This window comes from Haliaeetus albicilla, chromosome 21 (genome assembly GCF_947461875.1).
Source record: "Haliaeetus albicilla chromosome 21, bHalAlb1.1, whole genome shotgun sequence".
NCBI lineage: Eukaryota > Metazoa > Chordata > Aves > Accipitriformes > Accipitridae > Haliaeetus > Haliaeetus albicilla.
In genome coordinates this window covers 4,522,308-4,536,309 of record NC_091503.1, presented here as the reverse complement: position 1 = coordinate 4,536,309, position 14,002 = coordinate 4,522,308, and the positions used below count along the sequence as shown (strand labels likewise).

At 37.9% G+C, this 14,002-nt stretch overlaps 1 protein-coding gene across 1 annotated transcript in view; it reads left to right on the top strand.

Moving 5' to 3' along the window:
- Positions 1-14,002, top strand: part of RETREG1 (reticulophagy regulator 1) — a 70,036-nt gene that overhangs the window by 16,479 nt on the left and 39,555 nt on the right. Inside the window, exon 3 of the mRNA XM_069808891.1 lies at positions 919-949. Within this exon, the coding sequence (XP_069664992.1) occupies positions 919-949 (31 nt within the window). The remainder of the gene's footprint in view (positions 1-918; positions 950-14,002) is intronic.

Below are 14,002 nucleotides of genomic sequence, written 5' to 3'. Positions count from 1 at the left end.
CACGGTTTAGTGTCATTGCCTTCTCTGGAGTCTTCATTACCATTCTGTTTCCTGCCTGAGCATTACAAGCTCAGAGGTCAACTTACAAACCTTAGCAGAATTTGATTTTTAAGCTCTGTGTTCTAGAAATCGCCACTAATGTTGAATAACTCGCTAGCTGGAAGGTAGTGATTTACATAAATTCTCTCTTAGCTGTAATTACTAATATATTTGTATTGGCCAAATCCAAGGTGTACCAATATTAACCAAGCTCAGAGTGTAAAAATACAATCCTGTCTTCATTTGTGTTTCACTCCCGTTTCTATGTGATTATTTAAGCATTCATCATAGAGGTGAGGCTAGCTAGACCTGCGTTTCCCAGCTTACAGGATGATTATTTTACTACAGTTAACTTTTTTTATTTTACTATTGCCTTTGATGGCATTGTACACAGAGTTCGAGAGCAATCCGGTTCTTGAAGTAATACTGTACAAATCTTGTAGTAGTGACTTGAAATCAATGAAGTGCCACTCCAAAAAGCAAGAAAAAATTCTTCCCAGTGTAACACTTCTGTGTAGCTACTTCACACTCCCATCCAACCACTAGATGGCAAGACTATTACAGATTCGTAAGGAATGTAGAAAGTGGTTGTCAGTTTGTAGATGTAAAGTGTGAGTCATGTTGGTTATCTTCTCCTTCCATGTGAAAATGTAGCAATATAAAATACTGATTTTTTACATTTTTAACTGGTATGTTAAGTGTACAGAAAACAATTCAAGAACTGTTACTCTGAGTTATTATATCCTTCCTGTTTTGACTGTTACAGAGACTTCCTTATTCATTTTGCCCAAAATTTGAACATTCCTTATGAATAAAGAAAAAAAAAAAATGTTTCTGTTTTAGTGCATCGTGTTTCATCTTACATTCTCGCTATTGCAGGTGCACAGCTTTGGAGGACCATCACTGGGAAGTAGGTATATTATTTTTAATACATTGGTTATTTAATATCTTCTTTTTTATAGTTAATCTGGAATTTAAAAAATGGTCTAATTTCCCTCTAATTAAAATAGAACAGAATTATTTCGATCTTAGCATCTTTTCTAGGTTTATTACTGCTTGTTCATCACTTTTATTTTTTAATAACTGTGTAGAAAGTGTATTTTTTCTGATATGAGTTATATTAAAGTATACAGTAAAATATCAAAATACTTTTAGAAATGCTTTTTCTTACAGTAGGCTTATCATGCTTTGAGTTTTCTGGGAATTGGTGTTTTCTTTGAAGTTGGTTATTAGGGTATAATACTGTAGGTCATTATACCAGTGCTGTCTAGAAGTAGGTAAGCTTTCTGGGGTTTCCCTTTCTCTGTAGTAGCCAACGCAAGTAATTGATCATTATAATTTCAAATAAATATTAGTTGATATCCATAGGAGTAGAAATTAATCAATAATTGTGAAGTCTGTTGACTTGCCATTGGGCTGTCTCAGTCCACAGGCAAATGTTTATATCATGTTGTTAGGGTAGAGTATATTAATTGATTTAATTGGTTTGCAGTATAAACAATATCTCTAAATGGTTTACAGACAATCCATTTTCAGAGTAAAAGTTTGTATATTGAAAGCATTATTCTTCTAAACAGACCACCAGGAATTACTGTATACATGACATCATTTGAAAGCATATCCATTAGTACGCTATTGTATTACACCCTGACACTGAAGAAACAGTAATGCAAAGTTGAAAAGGGAAGATTCAGGGTTTTGTTTTCTGCCTAGATATAGGTACCAATATCATGCAGTTACAGAAAGCAGTTCAGATGTGCAGTCACTCCTAAACTTCTAGAGGTATGAAATATCTTCAGGCTTTCTTACACACCTGAAATGGAGCTATATGGAACTGATGACAGGTTAGTTTATGAATGGAGCAGCGTAAAATGGTTCTTGTACCATAGCTAGTGCTACTGTGTGTATCTGTGTAGACCAGCAGTGCTTCAAAGATTTTAACTGAGAAGCCATTGCTGTGGCACAATAGTTTAGCATGATTTGTGTGTTGTTCTTTCCTGATCTTCTTTGTGAGAGAAATGTACATAAAACTTACTATCTTTTGGGGTTTTGACATCTGAATTTACCTGTCTGTTTACGTTTGAGAAGAGGAAGGCAAAAAAAATCAAATTGCTCATAGAGTGGAAGGAAACATAGGTTTTTAACTGCCTTTTGTTTCCATGAAAAATAATTCTGCAGTCTGAGACAATTTTTTTCTCTCACTTCCCAGTTCATCGAGTCCCAAAACCAGAACAGTTAATTTTCATGAAAAGACTATAAATAGTACTTTAAATATCTTGGGTTCAGGTTTTCAGGTGTCCAGAATCTTGGACTTGACTCGCTGGTCTGTAGGAAGCGAATACAGAGAGTGGAAAAGAGAATTTGATGGGCTCATCATAGCCTATGCCATTGGGTAATACAATAGAAGTGTTGTACGTCTCTGTGTAAAATAATTTGCAATGGTAAGAACACAAGGTCAATCCGTATTATTTGCCCCCCTGCCAAGCTGTTCTAGGTGGACCCTCCATGAATTTGTCTCATTGCTTTTGTTCTTAAAAAGCTTCTGCTATTCGCAGCATCCTGTAGCACAGATATCCACAGCTGAACTATGTGTTTTGTGAACACGGCCTTGTGTTTGTTTATTGCTATATAATAGTTTCTTAATCCCTTTCTATCTTTTTTTGTGTTGGAAGAAATAGTGAGCAATCACTCTCTATTTCCAGCAAGCTGTGACTTTATAAACCACTATCCTGTCCGGTTCAGTTCATGACTACTTAATTGTTCCTAAAACAGAAGTTGTCTGTAGCTTTGATCTGTTCATCGTGCTTTTCTGCACTTTTCTTTCATTTCTGTTATCCTTTCTGTTGGGGAGGTGGGAGGGGGGGCAGAATTAGAAATTGCGTTCAGCATTCAGGGAGACCCTTGGATTATACATTGGCATAGGACTACACATTGTCATAAGAGTGCCCTCTCCTCAGGATAAATCCCAATGCTTGATTGGCTTTTTTAACCTCTCCTGAGCTCTGAATTAATGTTGTCATGGATATACAGTCATCTCAAGATAATGCTCCTGCGTAGTAAAGGTCATCTTTAATGCCCATGTGATTTTGAGATTATTTTTTGTCCTCTGTGAATCTCTTCACATTTCATCTGCCTTTTTGCAAGCAAATCACTTGATACTTGGTTAAAGTTCTGTAATTCCCTGCAGTCAGTCTCTGTCTTTACCAGAATAATTGCTCTCATATCCTATGACTTCTCAGTCTCCATAAGAGCATTTTATGAGAGACCTTGATGAAAGCCTTCTCAGAAATCCAGGTGAATTTTTACAGATATCAGTGTTCATCTGCAAGCTGGCTGACTCTTCGAAAGCACTAAAGGTTTGTGATGTGATGTCCTTTACGGTATACCATAGGACAGGCACGCACGTCCCTTATTAGATTTCCTGACAGTTTGCACAGAGCAGAGATGAGTCTTTACTGGTTTGCAGTTCTCTGGCTCTTACATACCTTCTCTAAAAATAGAAGTTGCTTTAGACACTTCACAGTCCTCTGGTGTTAAGGCAGCTTTAAGGGAGGTTGTTTAACATAAATGAAATTTCAACTGTTGCACCCTAGCTTTCATTTAGAACTTTTGTAAGTTCACATTAAGACTGCATTTGTTTGCATTGTGAGTGGGTGTTTGTTTCTTTTTCTTTTGCTTTTTTTGAACGCTAACATAAATGTATCTGTTGATTGTGTTGAAATTGGAAGAACTGCTGTAAGACATCAAGGCTGGGTGCGTGGTTGCTTTTCATTTTACTCAAGATTGGATATGAAAAACTGTTTTCATCTTACCTTATATAAGCACGCTGTGTCAAATGTAATCCCCATACTGTCTGTTTACAAAAAACACTACACAGCAGAGAATCGCATGCTCTTAAATAACATACAGAGAAAAAATTTAGATTTGTGGTACTTTGAATGAGAGGCAATGCCTATTCTAATAAATTAAATGTGTTCATGATCATTCTCTGGCATGATGGCCCACAGACACAAAACAACTGTGTCCGTAGCACTTAACTGCTTTATAGTCAACGCAGAATGGCCCTGTGCAGGCTGGAAAGGATTCCTGGTCTGTGCCAACCTTGAAAGTACCTTGGCTTGTTTGGGAAAGTGCTGGTTGGCATGTGCCAAAACTCTGCCAAGAGCTATTTTAATGGTTAACTGCATCAATGACCAATTCTAGTGCCGGACAGCATTGCCACACACAGTTTAGTTTATCAAAACAGATATAGTCGGAACGTAACAGATAGTCTGAACAGACTCGTTTCCTGCCTTACCTTTGTGTTATGTAATTCTGGTTTCAAAAAATTAGTATCAATCAGTCACTATCACACTGTGATGTTTCATAAATGGTGGCACAGGCTTATGATGATTTTAATAGCTAGATGGTATCGTGTGTACTATTATTTTTGCAAGTAAAGCTTGTGGTATCTGGAGGGTGAATGACTGATTATCACTGTTCTGAAACTTGCATTTTTTCAACATTCATGTGCATTGTGCATCCCGTCTGCTGCACATATACTCCAAGCGTCAGAGATGGGAGTCCTCTGGTAAAGATAGTGTTAATTTGTTGCACTTGCTTTTGGTTCTCCTTGATCTTTGCTGAGCATTGCTGACTAGTTAAAGCAAGCGTAGCCTCACTTCTTTTTCATTGCCGTAACTCAAATGGAGAATGCTTGTTGTCTCCCATGTAACTGTGTCTGTGCTTTTATTTCTACTGGAGTTATTTAGTACTATTTTAAATTAAAAATCTTCAAACTGAAGTAAGATGAGATCTCATCTTGAACCTTTCTCAGTGAAGCAGGCTCCTGTAGCACATTCTGTTTCTGAATCTGCTTCTGTTTCTGAGGAACTTCTCTACTGATATCTTGCCTTTTTAAAAAATGCATAACTACTGTTAAAGGAGCACTGCAGATCGTCACTTGTTAAATTATTCTTTTTCTTTATAAAGCTGTTTTATTTCTTCCTATCCTAGCAAGATTTCTTTGAAACCTGATGCTTCTCTAGTCAGTGCTAGTAGATGTATTAGAATATGCACAGGAATTGTAGCACACTTTCATTTCTTGAGGGGTCAAACTTAAGGAGGTCATATTAATAGCCATTCAAATTTATCCTTTTATAGCAAGCCTAAAAAAAAATCAGTTGCAGCCTGAGAAGAGTCTAAGCAATAGCGCTTTAAAATGGCCATCGGAGAGTGACTGAAGAGAGTAAGCCAGAAAGAAAGGAGTTAATGCTGTGAAAACTGGCAGCTCTGCATAGCTAGTTTTTAGGCCCCCCTATGCTTTATCTTTTTTTTTTAAACAAATTAAAGCTACTGATTTCTAGGAAGAGAATTGCCTGACCACAGATGGTGTTAAGCTCCCTACTGCACTAACAGCCACATCAGCCGCACAGACTGCAGTAAGTGTGTAGTACTTACCCCATTATTATACATGGAACATTTTGGTTATCATTCTTTAGGCTGTGAAAGTAAGTCTTGAAAGGGTTCTCCTGGCCCCATAGTTTGAAAGAAAGACTTTTTTTTCCCAGAGGGGGTCTTTCCTCCCAGGTACACTTGCATGCCTTCTTCTGGTCCCAAGGAGGGGGGGAAATATGAAAGCACAGCACCCTGAACACCATGTCTTATCCAGTGCTGCCCATTTGATCAGACCGATCAAGACTTAGACTTCTGTAAGAAGAAACAGGAACATTACAAGAAAAAAGGACACTTCTTGGTTGCAGCTTTTAACTGGCAGCTCTTTATTGAAGCAATTTAGGTCTTGATGTTGAAAACCATGGGTTAATATTGAAGCTCTCTGGAACCTCAGTAGTTAGCCAACTGGGATACTTCTAAGATAATAGCCTTCACTGACAGGAGGTTACAAACAGATGCACAGAGGTTATTGCCCAAGCCCAGGACATTCCTGTTTCTCGCCACCCCCCTCCTCCAGTCCCTCCTTCATGGATTCCTTTTATGAGAGTTAACTGTGGTGATACTTGTGGACTCCCATCAAAGTTGCTGCCTGCTTCCAGGGGAGTGTTACTGCTTGGTACGGAACTACATCCATTATTGGGCCAGCAGGTGTTAAATCCCTGTTGTGACAGCTTCAAATTCAGGTCGTAACTTTCCAAGACATGAATTCATCTTTTGACCTACACAAATTCCACACTTGCATCAGTCCAGCTCATAGGCTGGTCATTGCATTGCAATGGTCAGTGCGCTCTAACGAACAATGTTCTGTACTAGCACCATTCAGAGCTTGACAGACTTCACACAATGTGAGGTTATTGTTTTTTCCCAAGAAGAAGAAAAAATACATCTTTTTAATCATAACTCTGTAATGCACTTGTGCAAAATTATTCCTAATATGTCACTGACAGCAATGGAAAAAACTTTTCATGTTATCACTAAAGATAATGAGACAATTCCCCCTTTCATCTAATTACCATGTTTCATTTATTATGTCTGAGGCTTTACATACCTCTGATTTGCATATGCTTCGCCTGCTGGGTTTGCTTAAGACAATCTGCAAGTCATTTGCCTAAACATTTCTGATGTCTTCTGCCTAGCTTTATTTTGTGATCAATGGAGAAAGAGTTGAAATACTTCATGAGATATATGGCATGATTCATCTTGTCCTAAAAGAAATGTCTGTAGACTGGTCAGGTACATTGTGCCTTAGTGGTCACTTTTTGGTCCCCTTGAATATGTACAGTAAGCCTAGGGTGGTGAGATGAGTAAGAGCATTTACAACCCTTGTGTCATTATTCCCTGTTGGTCTGAAGGCCTGTCTGTCTTAAGGATGCCATTGACTGGTGCTCATGGTTACAATAAGAAGCTGACTCTTGCAGCGACATGCTGGAATACCATTCCACAGCAGTAACAACTGCAGGGCTCAACAAACAAGCATGGGGACTAGGTTTACTTCTGTCTCTTTGTGTATGCAAGCAGTTTGTCCGAGATGAATCTCCGGCACAGTATGATTGTATATTCAGATCACTCGTGAGACCTTGAGGTTATGCTGCTTAATTGTATCTCAAAAACCAATATTCTGTCCTTCAGGGTGTTGGGAAGAGATCTCTTTGCAGATGGGCAGGTTAGGAAATCAGAGGTCTTTTTCCATTAGGAAATCCAAACAGATTCAAGGTTGTAACGGAAGCGTTTCTGTTTTATGCTTGTTAATCCATTTCCTTGATGCTGCAGATAGGAACAAAGCTAATGTAAGCCAAGGGCAGTCATATGGGCCAGTCAGTACCGAAACAAGGGACTATCGGTATCAGTTTCTGTTGCGCAGTCCCTTAGTCTTGGTTTGGTCATCCAGGTGAGATCCGTTCTTCACATGGCTGTACACAACTGCATGAAATCTGGTAACAGACTGAAGAAAAAACTTCCTGTGGACCTACAGGAAGGCAGGAGGCAGAATATAGTCTAATAGATAAATACATTAAAATCAGCTTCAGAGTGCAAATATTTCCTTCTTCAGTTGTTTCAATATAATCTGAAGGCATCTAGTGTACTCAAAAGACTTCTACTCCTGGTATTTTGTGATGTTTGATGGTCTGTTCATTTCAGCTCATATATTCATAGGAGTTTGTGCTGGAGTATATATATATTGCTGAATAACATACCTCAAATAATTATGCTTAAAAGTATTATTCTCCAAATGTTCTTAATATAAAAAAGTGGTTGCAGTCCTGCAGAAGGTGGATGCATACATGTGGAACTGTAGTCTTAGCAAATGGAAGTTGAGTTTTATTTGCAGTTTAAACCTATATTTTATTTATTCAGTAGCTACTGTATGGTTCAAATATCAAATTGTAATTATCCTTTGTTTTATATAATGCATTGTCACAGCTGAGACAGCTAGCAATATGCATGGTGGGTTTTTTTCCAAATCACAAAGGCACATTATCTATAAATGCTCAAACTTCCCTGCAGATTGCATAAAAAATTATCTACATTGCAAAAACTTCTTAATAATAACATCTTTTGGTTTATGTTGCATGACTTTATTCCTGCTTTCTGGCTAGTTATTTCCAAATTGTTAGCTCACTTCTCAGGTAATATGCTCTTCAGGGTTTGTTTTTATATTTGATAAACAATAAAATCAGCATTCTGGTAAAATTTTGTGTGTTCATTTTCTTACAGGAACAAATAATAATAATACTTCACTAGAAAGGCTGCAACTTTAGCAAAAGTGTCACACTTCAAGTCTGAAGATCGTTTAATACATTTTTTTACACACTTATCCTGGGGTCTTGGTTGGTTGGTTCTTTCTTGTTTAAGGGCAGGGGAAACAAAGGAGATGGCACAGCCTTTGTAGGTGTTATGTATCCCACTGGTAGAAATAGTTGGTTTGTTTGGCTTGGTTTTTTTCTTATATTTGACAGAAATAATGTGTGCTGCATATAACCGATTTCTTCTCACATAGAGTGGTTTGTGAACTTTTGAAGTCAGGCCTACTATCTGTGGTTCTCTAGTAATTTGGTTAGAACATGATTCTTGTGCCTTAGCCATCACAAGACATTTTCCTCTCTTCCTCATCTCTAGGAGCTCAACTCGCCTTTCATTGTAGAGGGTGCATGGAAGAGATGAGGTGAAAATGTTGGAATTCTCCAGTGTCTACTGCTACCAAATAAATATTGCATACCTCTTTCTGTAAGCCTTATTTGCCTTCTGTCCCTATTAGCTAAGAATAAAGGTTAAACATTATCGTGGCTGCAAGAAAAGAGTAACTTCTGAGGAAGTAAGGGCGGAAACAAAGGACCAGCAGAATTTTACTGGGGCTGCTTTAACTTTTTTTGACAAGGATATATTCCATCAACCCAATTTAATATTTGATGAGTCGTGAGTTATGTTTTCAGAAACTTTTATCATTCATGTTTGAGTATCTGTATTGCTCCTGGCATGATGCTCAAACCAAGGCCTTATCAGTATCAAGTAAAAGCGATGACTTGTGCTGTATAGCATAAATGTTTTGTAAATGCATCCCAGGCATAGATTTATTTTTTCTAAGACTATTGCAAATAACTCAAGTAGCTTATATTCTGTTGGGAAATTCTCCTTTTTTGCTGCACTGCTTGTTTAGTAAGTTCTTTCCCATTTTGGGTTCATGCATTTGGCTTGTCAAATATGGTACGCCTCTGATGAGTTTGGCTGGTTGATTTGTTTCATGCCGTTTTCCAGTTTGAGCTCCTCTTCCAACACTGATTCTGTCCTCTACAGCGCCTGCCGCTCCTCCCAGGGTATTGCCACTCACTCATCTGAAGGATTAGTGCGCATACTGAATGAAAATGCTAAGGACGTATCAATCTCATAACAAGATGCTTCTAATACCTGCCCTTTGGTATGGCTTTTCAATTAAACGTGAAGTTATCTCATGGGGATTGCATATAAGCTGTATTTTTGCAGTTTGCTTTTAAGTGTCATACAGGAAATTTTCAAAAACATTGCAACAGCTGAGATGTATGCTTCCATCTTTTCTTTAGGACGGGCTATGTACTTTTTAAAAGAAATAGGCCTTCTTTTTTACTTGTTTGGATACTGAGTAACCACCGTTGACTGCTTTAACAGCTTGTCAGCTGTGTTAGTATCTCTCCAAGTATCCAAGTGAGAGCAGTTGATCTGAAATTGCTTGGATAGCCCTATTTTTTCTAGTTTTAGCTTCATAAACCATAATTCCTTGAGAAATGTATTACTCTCTTCTTTTGTCCCACAATCCTGTCCCTTCATCTAACCCATTGGCTAGTTGTAGTCAAAATTCTCAAGAATTATTTTAAACTTTTTATTCTATTTAAAGAGCTCTGAAAGATTTCCCTATTGCATATTTTGGTTTTGCAGAACTGAGATACTAGGGAGTCATTCAGAAGATTGCTGTTGTTTACCTCTGGGAAATTTTTCTTCTTCTGATAACAAAAGTGGTTTTATACAAATATTTAATTAAAATTTCAAGATGCAGAAGAACAGCTCACATAGTCTGATTTGACAGTTGTTTTTTGGTCTCGCTAATCTGTCACAGACAGGAGATTTCAGTAATCATTTCTAAGCATATTGTTTGAAAGCTTTTTTTTTTTTTTTTTTTTTTTTAATAGCGTTCTGTTTGTATGTTCTCAGGGATAAACAAATTCCCTGAATAAGTCAGAAGGAGTAATTTCATGGAACAACTTCAGGAGATTTCATGTGGAGGCTTCTAAAAATACTTATACCTAGCATTACAGTTGGACTCGATGATCTTAAAGGTCTTTTATAACCTAAATGATTCTGTGATTTTGCCAGTTTGCCTCCATGTTGGAAAAAAGGTCATCTGGGCACCAGCACAGTGAGATGTGTATTTTTACTATACGTCAATAAGCTAGGTTTGAAAAACTTTTATTCCAGTGAAGCCACTGCATCTATGATTAAACGTGTGAAATAAATACCTGACATAAGTGCAGTCTTTGCAAACTGCAGGGTATGCTGCATCCTGTGCAAAAGTGACTCAGTAATTAATTTCCTTTGTTACTCACTGGTAAAAATTAACTGTTACACTCAGTTGAAAAATGATAGCTCCGTAATAATGGGAGGATGGAAATACAGCCTTTGTTCGTCATTTTTTATTTAAACATAGGGCAGTTTTTCTTCAGCAGTTTCCAACATATAGTAAAGCCAGCTCTATTCTGTGTTTAATTAATTTTTTGAAGTATGGAGCTGCAGTCACTGTTCAATTATGCATGAGAGTTTTGCTTCTGGATCCTCTGTGTCAAAAATGCAGTTCTGTTAAAGGTGTCTGTGAGCAGAGCCAGGTGGATTTGTACGTTGTGAACAACCTAAGAACTGCTAATTCCGAGCTGACCCAGTTCTGATAGCTCTGTGTCATGCTCGCTGGCATGTCACGTAATACCCGTATTATCATCACTGGGGAAAAAAATGCAACCTCCCCGCTGCTGCCTGCCATCATCCAGGCTGTCTCACATCTTTTTTATTGCTGTGGTTATTGTAACGATCAAATGTTTCTTTTGATCACAGTATTAACTAAACATTAAGTACAAGATATATAGAACTGCAGGTGTTTTGGTCTTTTTAGTTCAGCTTGTTTCCAGCACTAAGAAAACAAAACAACTCCTGGAAGCTGCTGGGAGTTGAAAGGAAAGTGATAAAGCAAATACAGAAAATTCCAGCAAGGAGGTGAGTGGAGAAGCGAACCAGAGATTCAGAAAGAGAAAATAGCAAAAATGCTTGGTGTTAGTCTGGAGCTCTCCCATGCCACTGGTCCCCTTCTCAGCTTTGCACTATCTCAATAACAAGTTCTTAGATCTACTCTTCCGTCTGAGACAAGAGCAAGCGTGGCAGGTGCTGCATTTGAATTTGCTGATTTGTACAGTGCAGTCGCATGCCGTTGGCCAAGTTTTCCCAGCTTTCAGCAAGGGAGTTTCGAGATGTCCTTCGCTTCTTAATATTTCCATGCTTCTTACTAATATAGCAATATTGGCACCATTATTTTTCAGCAGCAGAGATAAAGTTTTAGAAGTCTAATTACAGGGAAAACAAAACATACTGTCTTCCATGTTGAGTTATGGGCCACACTTTGGAGGTACAATGAAAGCTACAAGCTTCTCTTAAAGTAGTCGTCTATCCCATCTTTGTGGGTTGATTTCTTAAGCCTGTGAACATCTCTATAGAAAAACTATATCTGGAAAACTGCAGAGGAATTGTGTTGGTACCATGCATCTCAGATCGCTTTGTCTTCAGGGACCCCTCTTGAAGCAAGCAATTAATCCTTGCTTGTTGTGGGGTGCAAGACCCCCACAGAGTATCCTATGAATTAAAAGGGACAATATTTGGGTACCTCCTGAATCTAAGAAAATGTTGTTCTCTGACCACTTTTCGGCAGATCAGCTTTCTCATGCTAACCATGTATCGCTGTCAGTTCTGAGTATTACTGCACTTTCAGTGTAAAGCCCTTGCTTTGTTTCTTTTTTTGACTTGTTTATATTTACAAAGTGTTTATTATAAATAACATGCTTCAGAGGCAGGGTGTAGAAGGGTATACTCTTATCTTGGCTGCCGGCCTAAATAGCATTATAAGAAAACCTGTCCAAGGATGTGATTGACAGGCATTTCCTCAATAAGAAAGTGAAACTTGGAATAAAGTGTATGTGGGGAAAAGTGGCAAAGACCCCTCATATCCTGGATAAACGTCCTTCCAGTTCAAGGATCTGAGAGATTTGGATGTACTCTTACAAAATGTCAGCCAAAAAGTAATGTTCATTCTTAGACAGGTGTGTTTCAACTCACATGTTGAACTTAGGCTCAAATTATGAACTGCCTCTTGAAGGGTAGCAAAAGCCTTCCTACCCACCTCAGACAGGGAAAGGCGAAGACTTGGATGCAGCTGCATCATTCTGAACAGAAGAGCTTGTCACTCCTTGCCTCTGTCAGCCCTCACCCTGTATATTTATCCCTAATCCATAAAGACTTTTGAACAAGTTCGGTGTTCTGGGATTTTTTAATTTATGGAGGGAATCCATGTCAAATGTCTGGCAGTTTGTAGCTGTGACTATGCAGAAGTAGCTGCCTATCAGTACACTAACAACTAGGTTACTGCTTGGAGCGCAATCTTTAATTCCTTATTTTCAAGTGGAGGTACTGTATTCCAAGGCTTTGCAGACAGCACAAACTGCAAAAAGTCAGTTCCTTGTAAAGAATATCCTTTTTTTAGGGCAACTCACAGAGTTAGCAAGGCTATCTTCTAGTTAAAAGATTTCAAAGAGCTTAGGCAGACTTAGTAAAATGTCTAGATATGTAGACTGTAGCTGCATATTGTTGTATCTTCAACTGGTTGACAAGAAGTAGTACTTTTTTAGAATAGCAAGGTACCAAGCCCTGTTAAACAGAACAGAAAACTGACATACAGTCAAAACATCCTTTTTGTAACTCTTTGTAGGGTTATACCATACAATAAATTTAACTGCTGCCTAGTCCAGGAACAGCCTGTTTGATTGCCACAGAGCTGTTGGGTATGTTTGCCTGCCTCAGAGATTTGTTCTGCTTACAAATGTAATGTTCATATTTTCACCTTTTGTATGTATTTTAAAATGTTCTTTATTATATAATTAGGTGGGTTGCGTCAGGTTATTATTAATGCCCAAACCAGCAGAATATCGTTGCAACAAGTACCAGACAGAACACAAGTAGAGGAAGACTGCATTTCTGATCAGTGTGGAACTTTGAACAGAGTGACAGACCTCAAATTCCTCATCAGGAGACAAGTTCGCAAAACTGACCTTTTTAAAGGGTAGAGAGTAAATTTAAGTGCAAAGATTAATGTTAAAATGGTCATGTGTCCTATTGCCTATGTTTATTCCATTGCACATGTAACATTTTCACCATGGGTATTTTTATTCTATTCTTACCGCTTTCCATTTTAACAGTTGAACAACTGTGAGAGATAACTTACAATCCTGAAGTCATTTGACTTGTCATCTTAAAGGGTATTTATAAACTATAGCATTCAGGGAGCCCCCAGTGTTACTTTAAATAGAGAGACTGCTTTTAGGATTAAGAAAAAAAAAACGGACTGTTTCATTTTGGAATAGCTTTTCTTAAACACAAGTCAAATCATATTTGGTAAAAAAACTCCATAAAAACAGGTAGCAAACTTAACCATATACTGTATTTTCATATTATCACTAAAGACTGGATGAAATGCAAATGGTATGGCTTATGCCAAACCCAAAAATGTGAAAAAGATGTTTTTCTCCTGCAAGTACAAATAGCTTTCTTCCCCTTTTAATATTGGTCTGTTTTATTTGTTTCTTGTAGGCAGAAATGCTGCTTTTGTTATTTTATTATTTTGAGGAGAAGAATAGGGTTTGTTCCACATGAAAAAGTTACTGAATCAAATACCCAAACCTGCCATAGGTATATTTATCAGAGGCATTTGTCTCCCAATTTCCGTGATTGCTTGTCACAGTTGTTGCCAGTC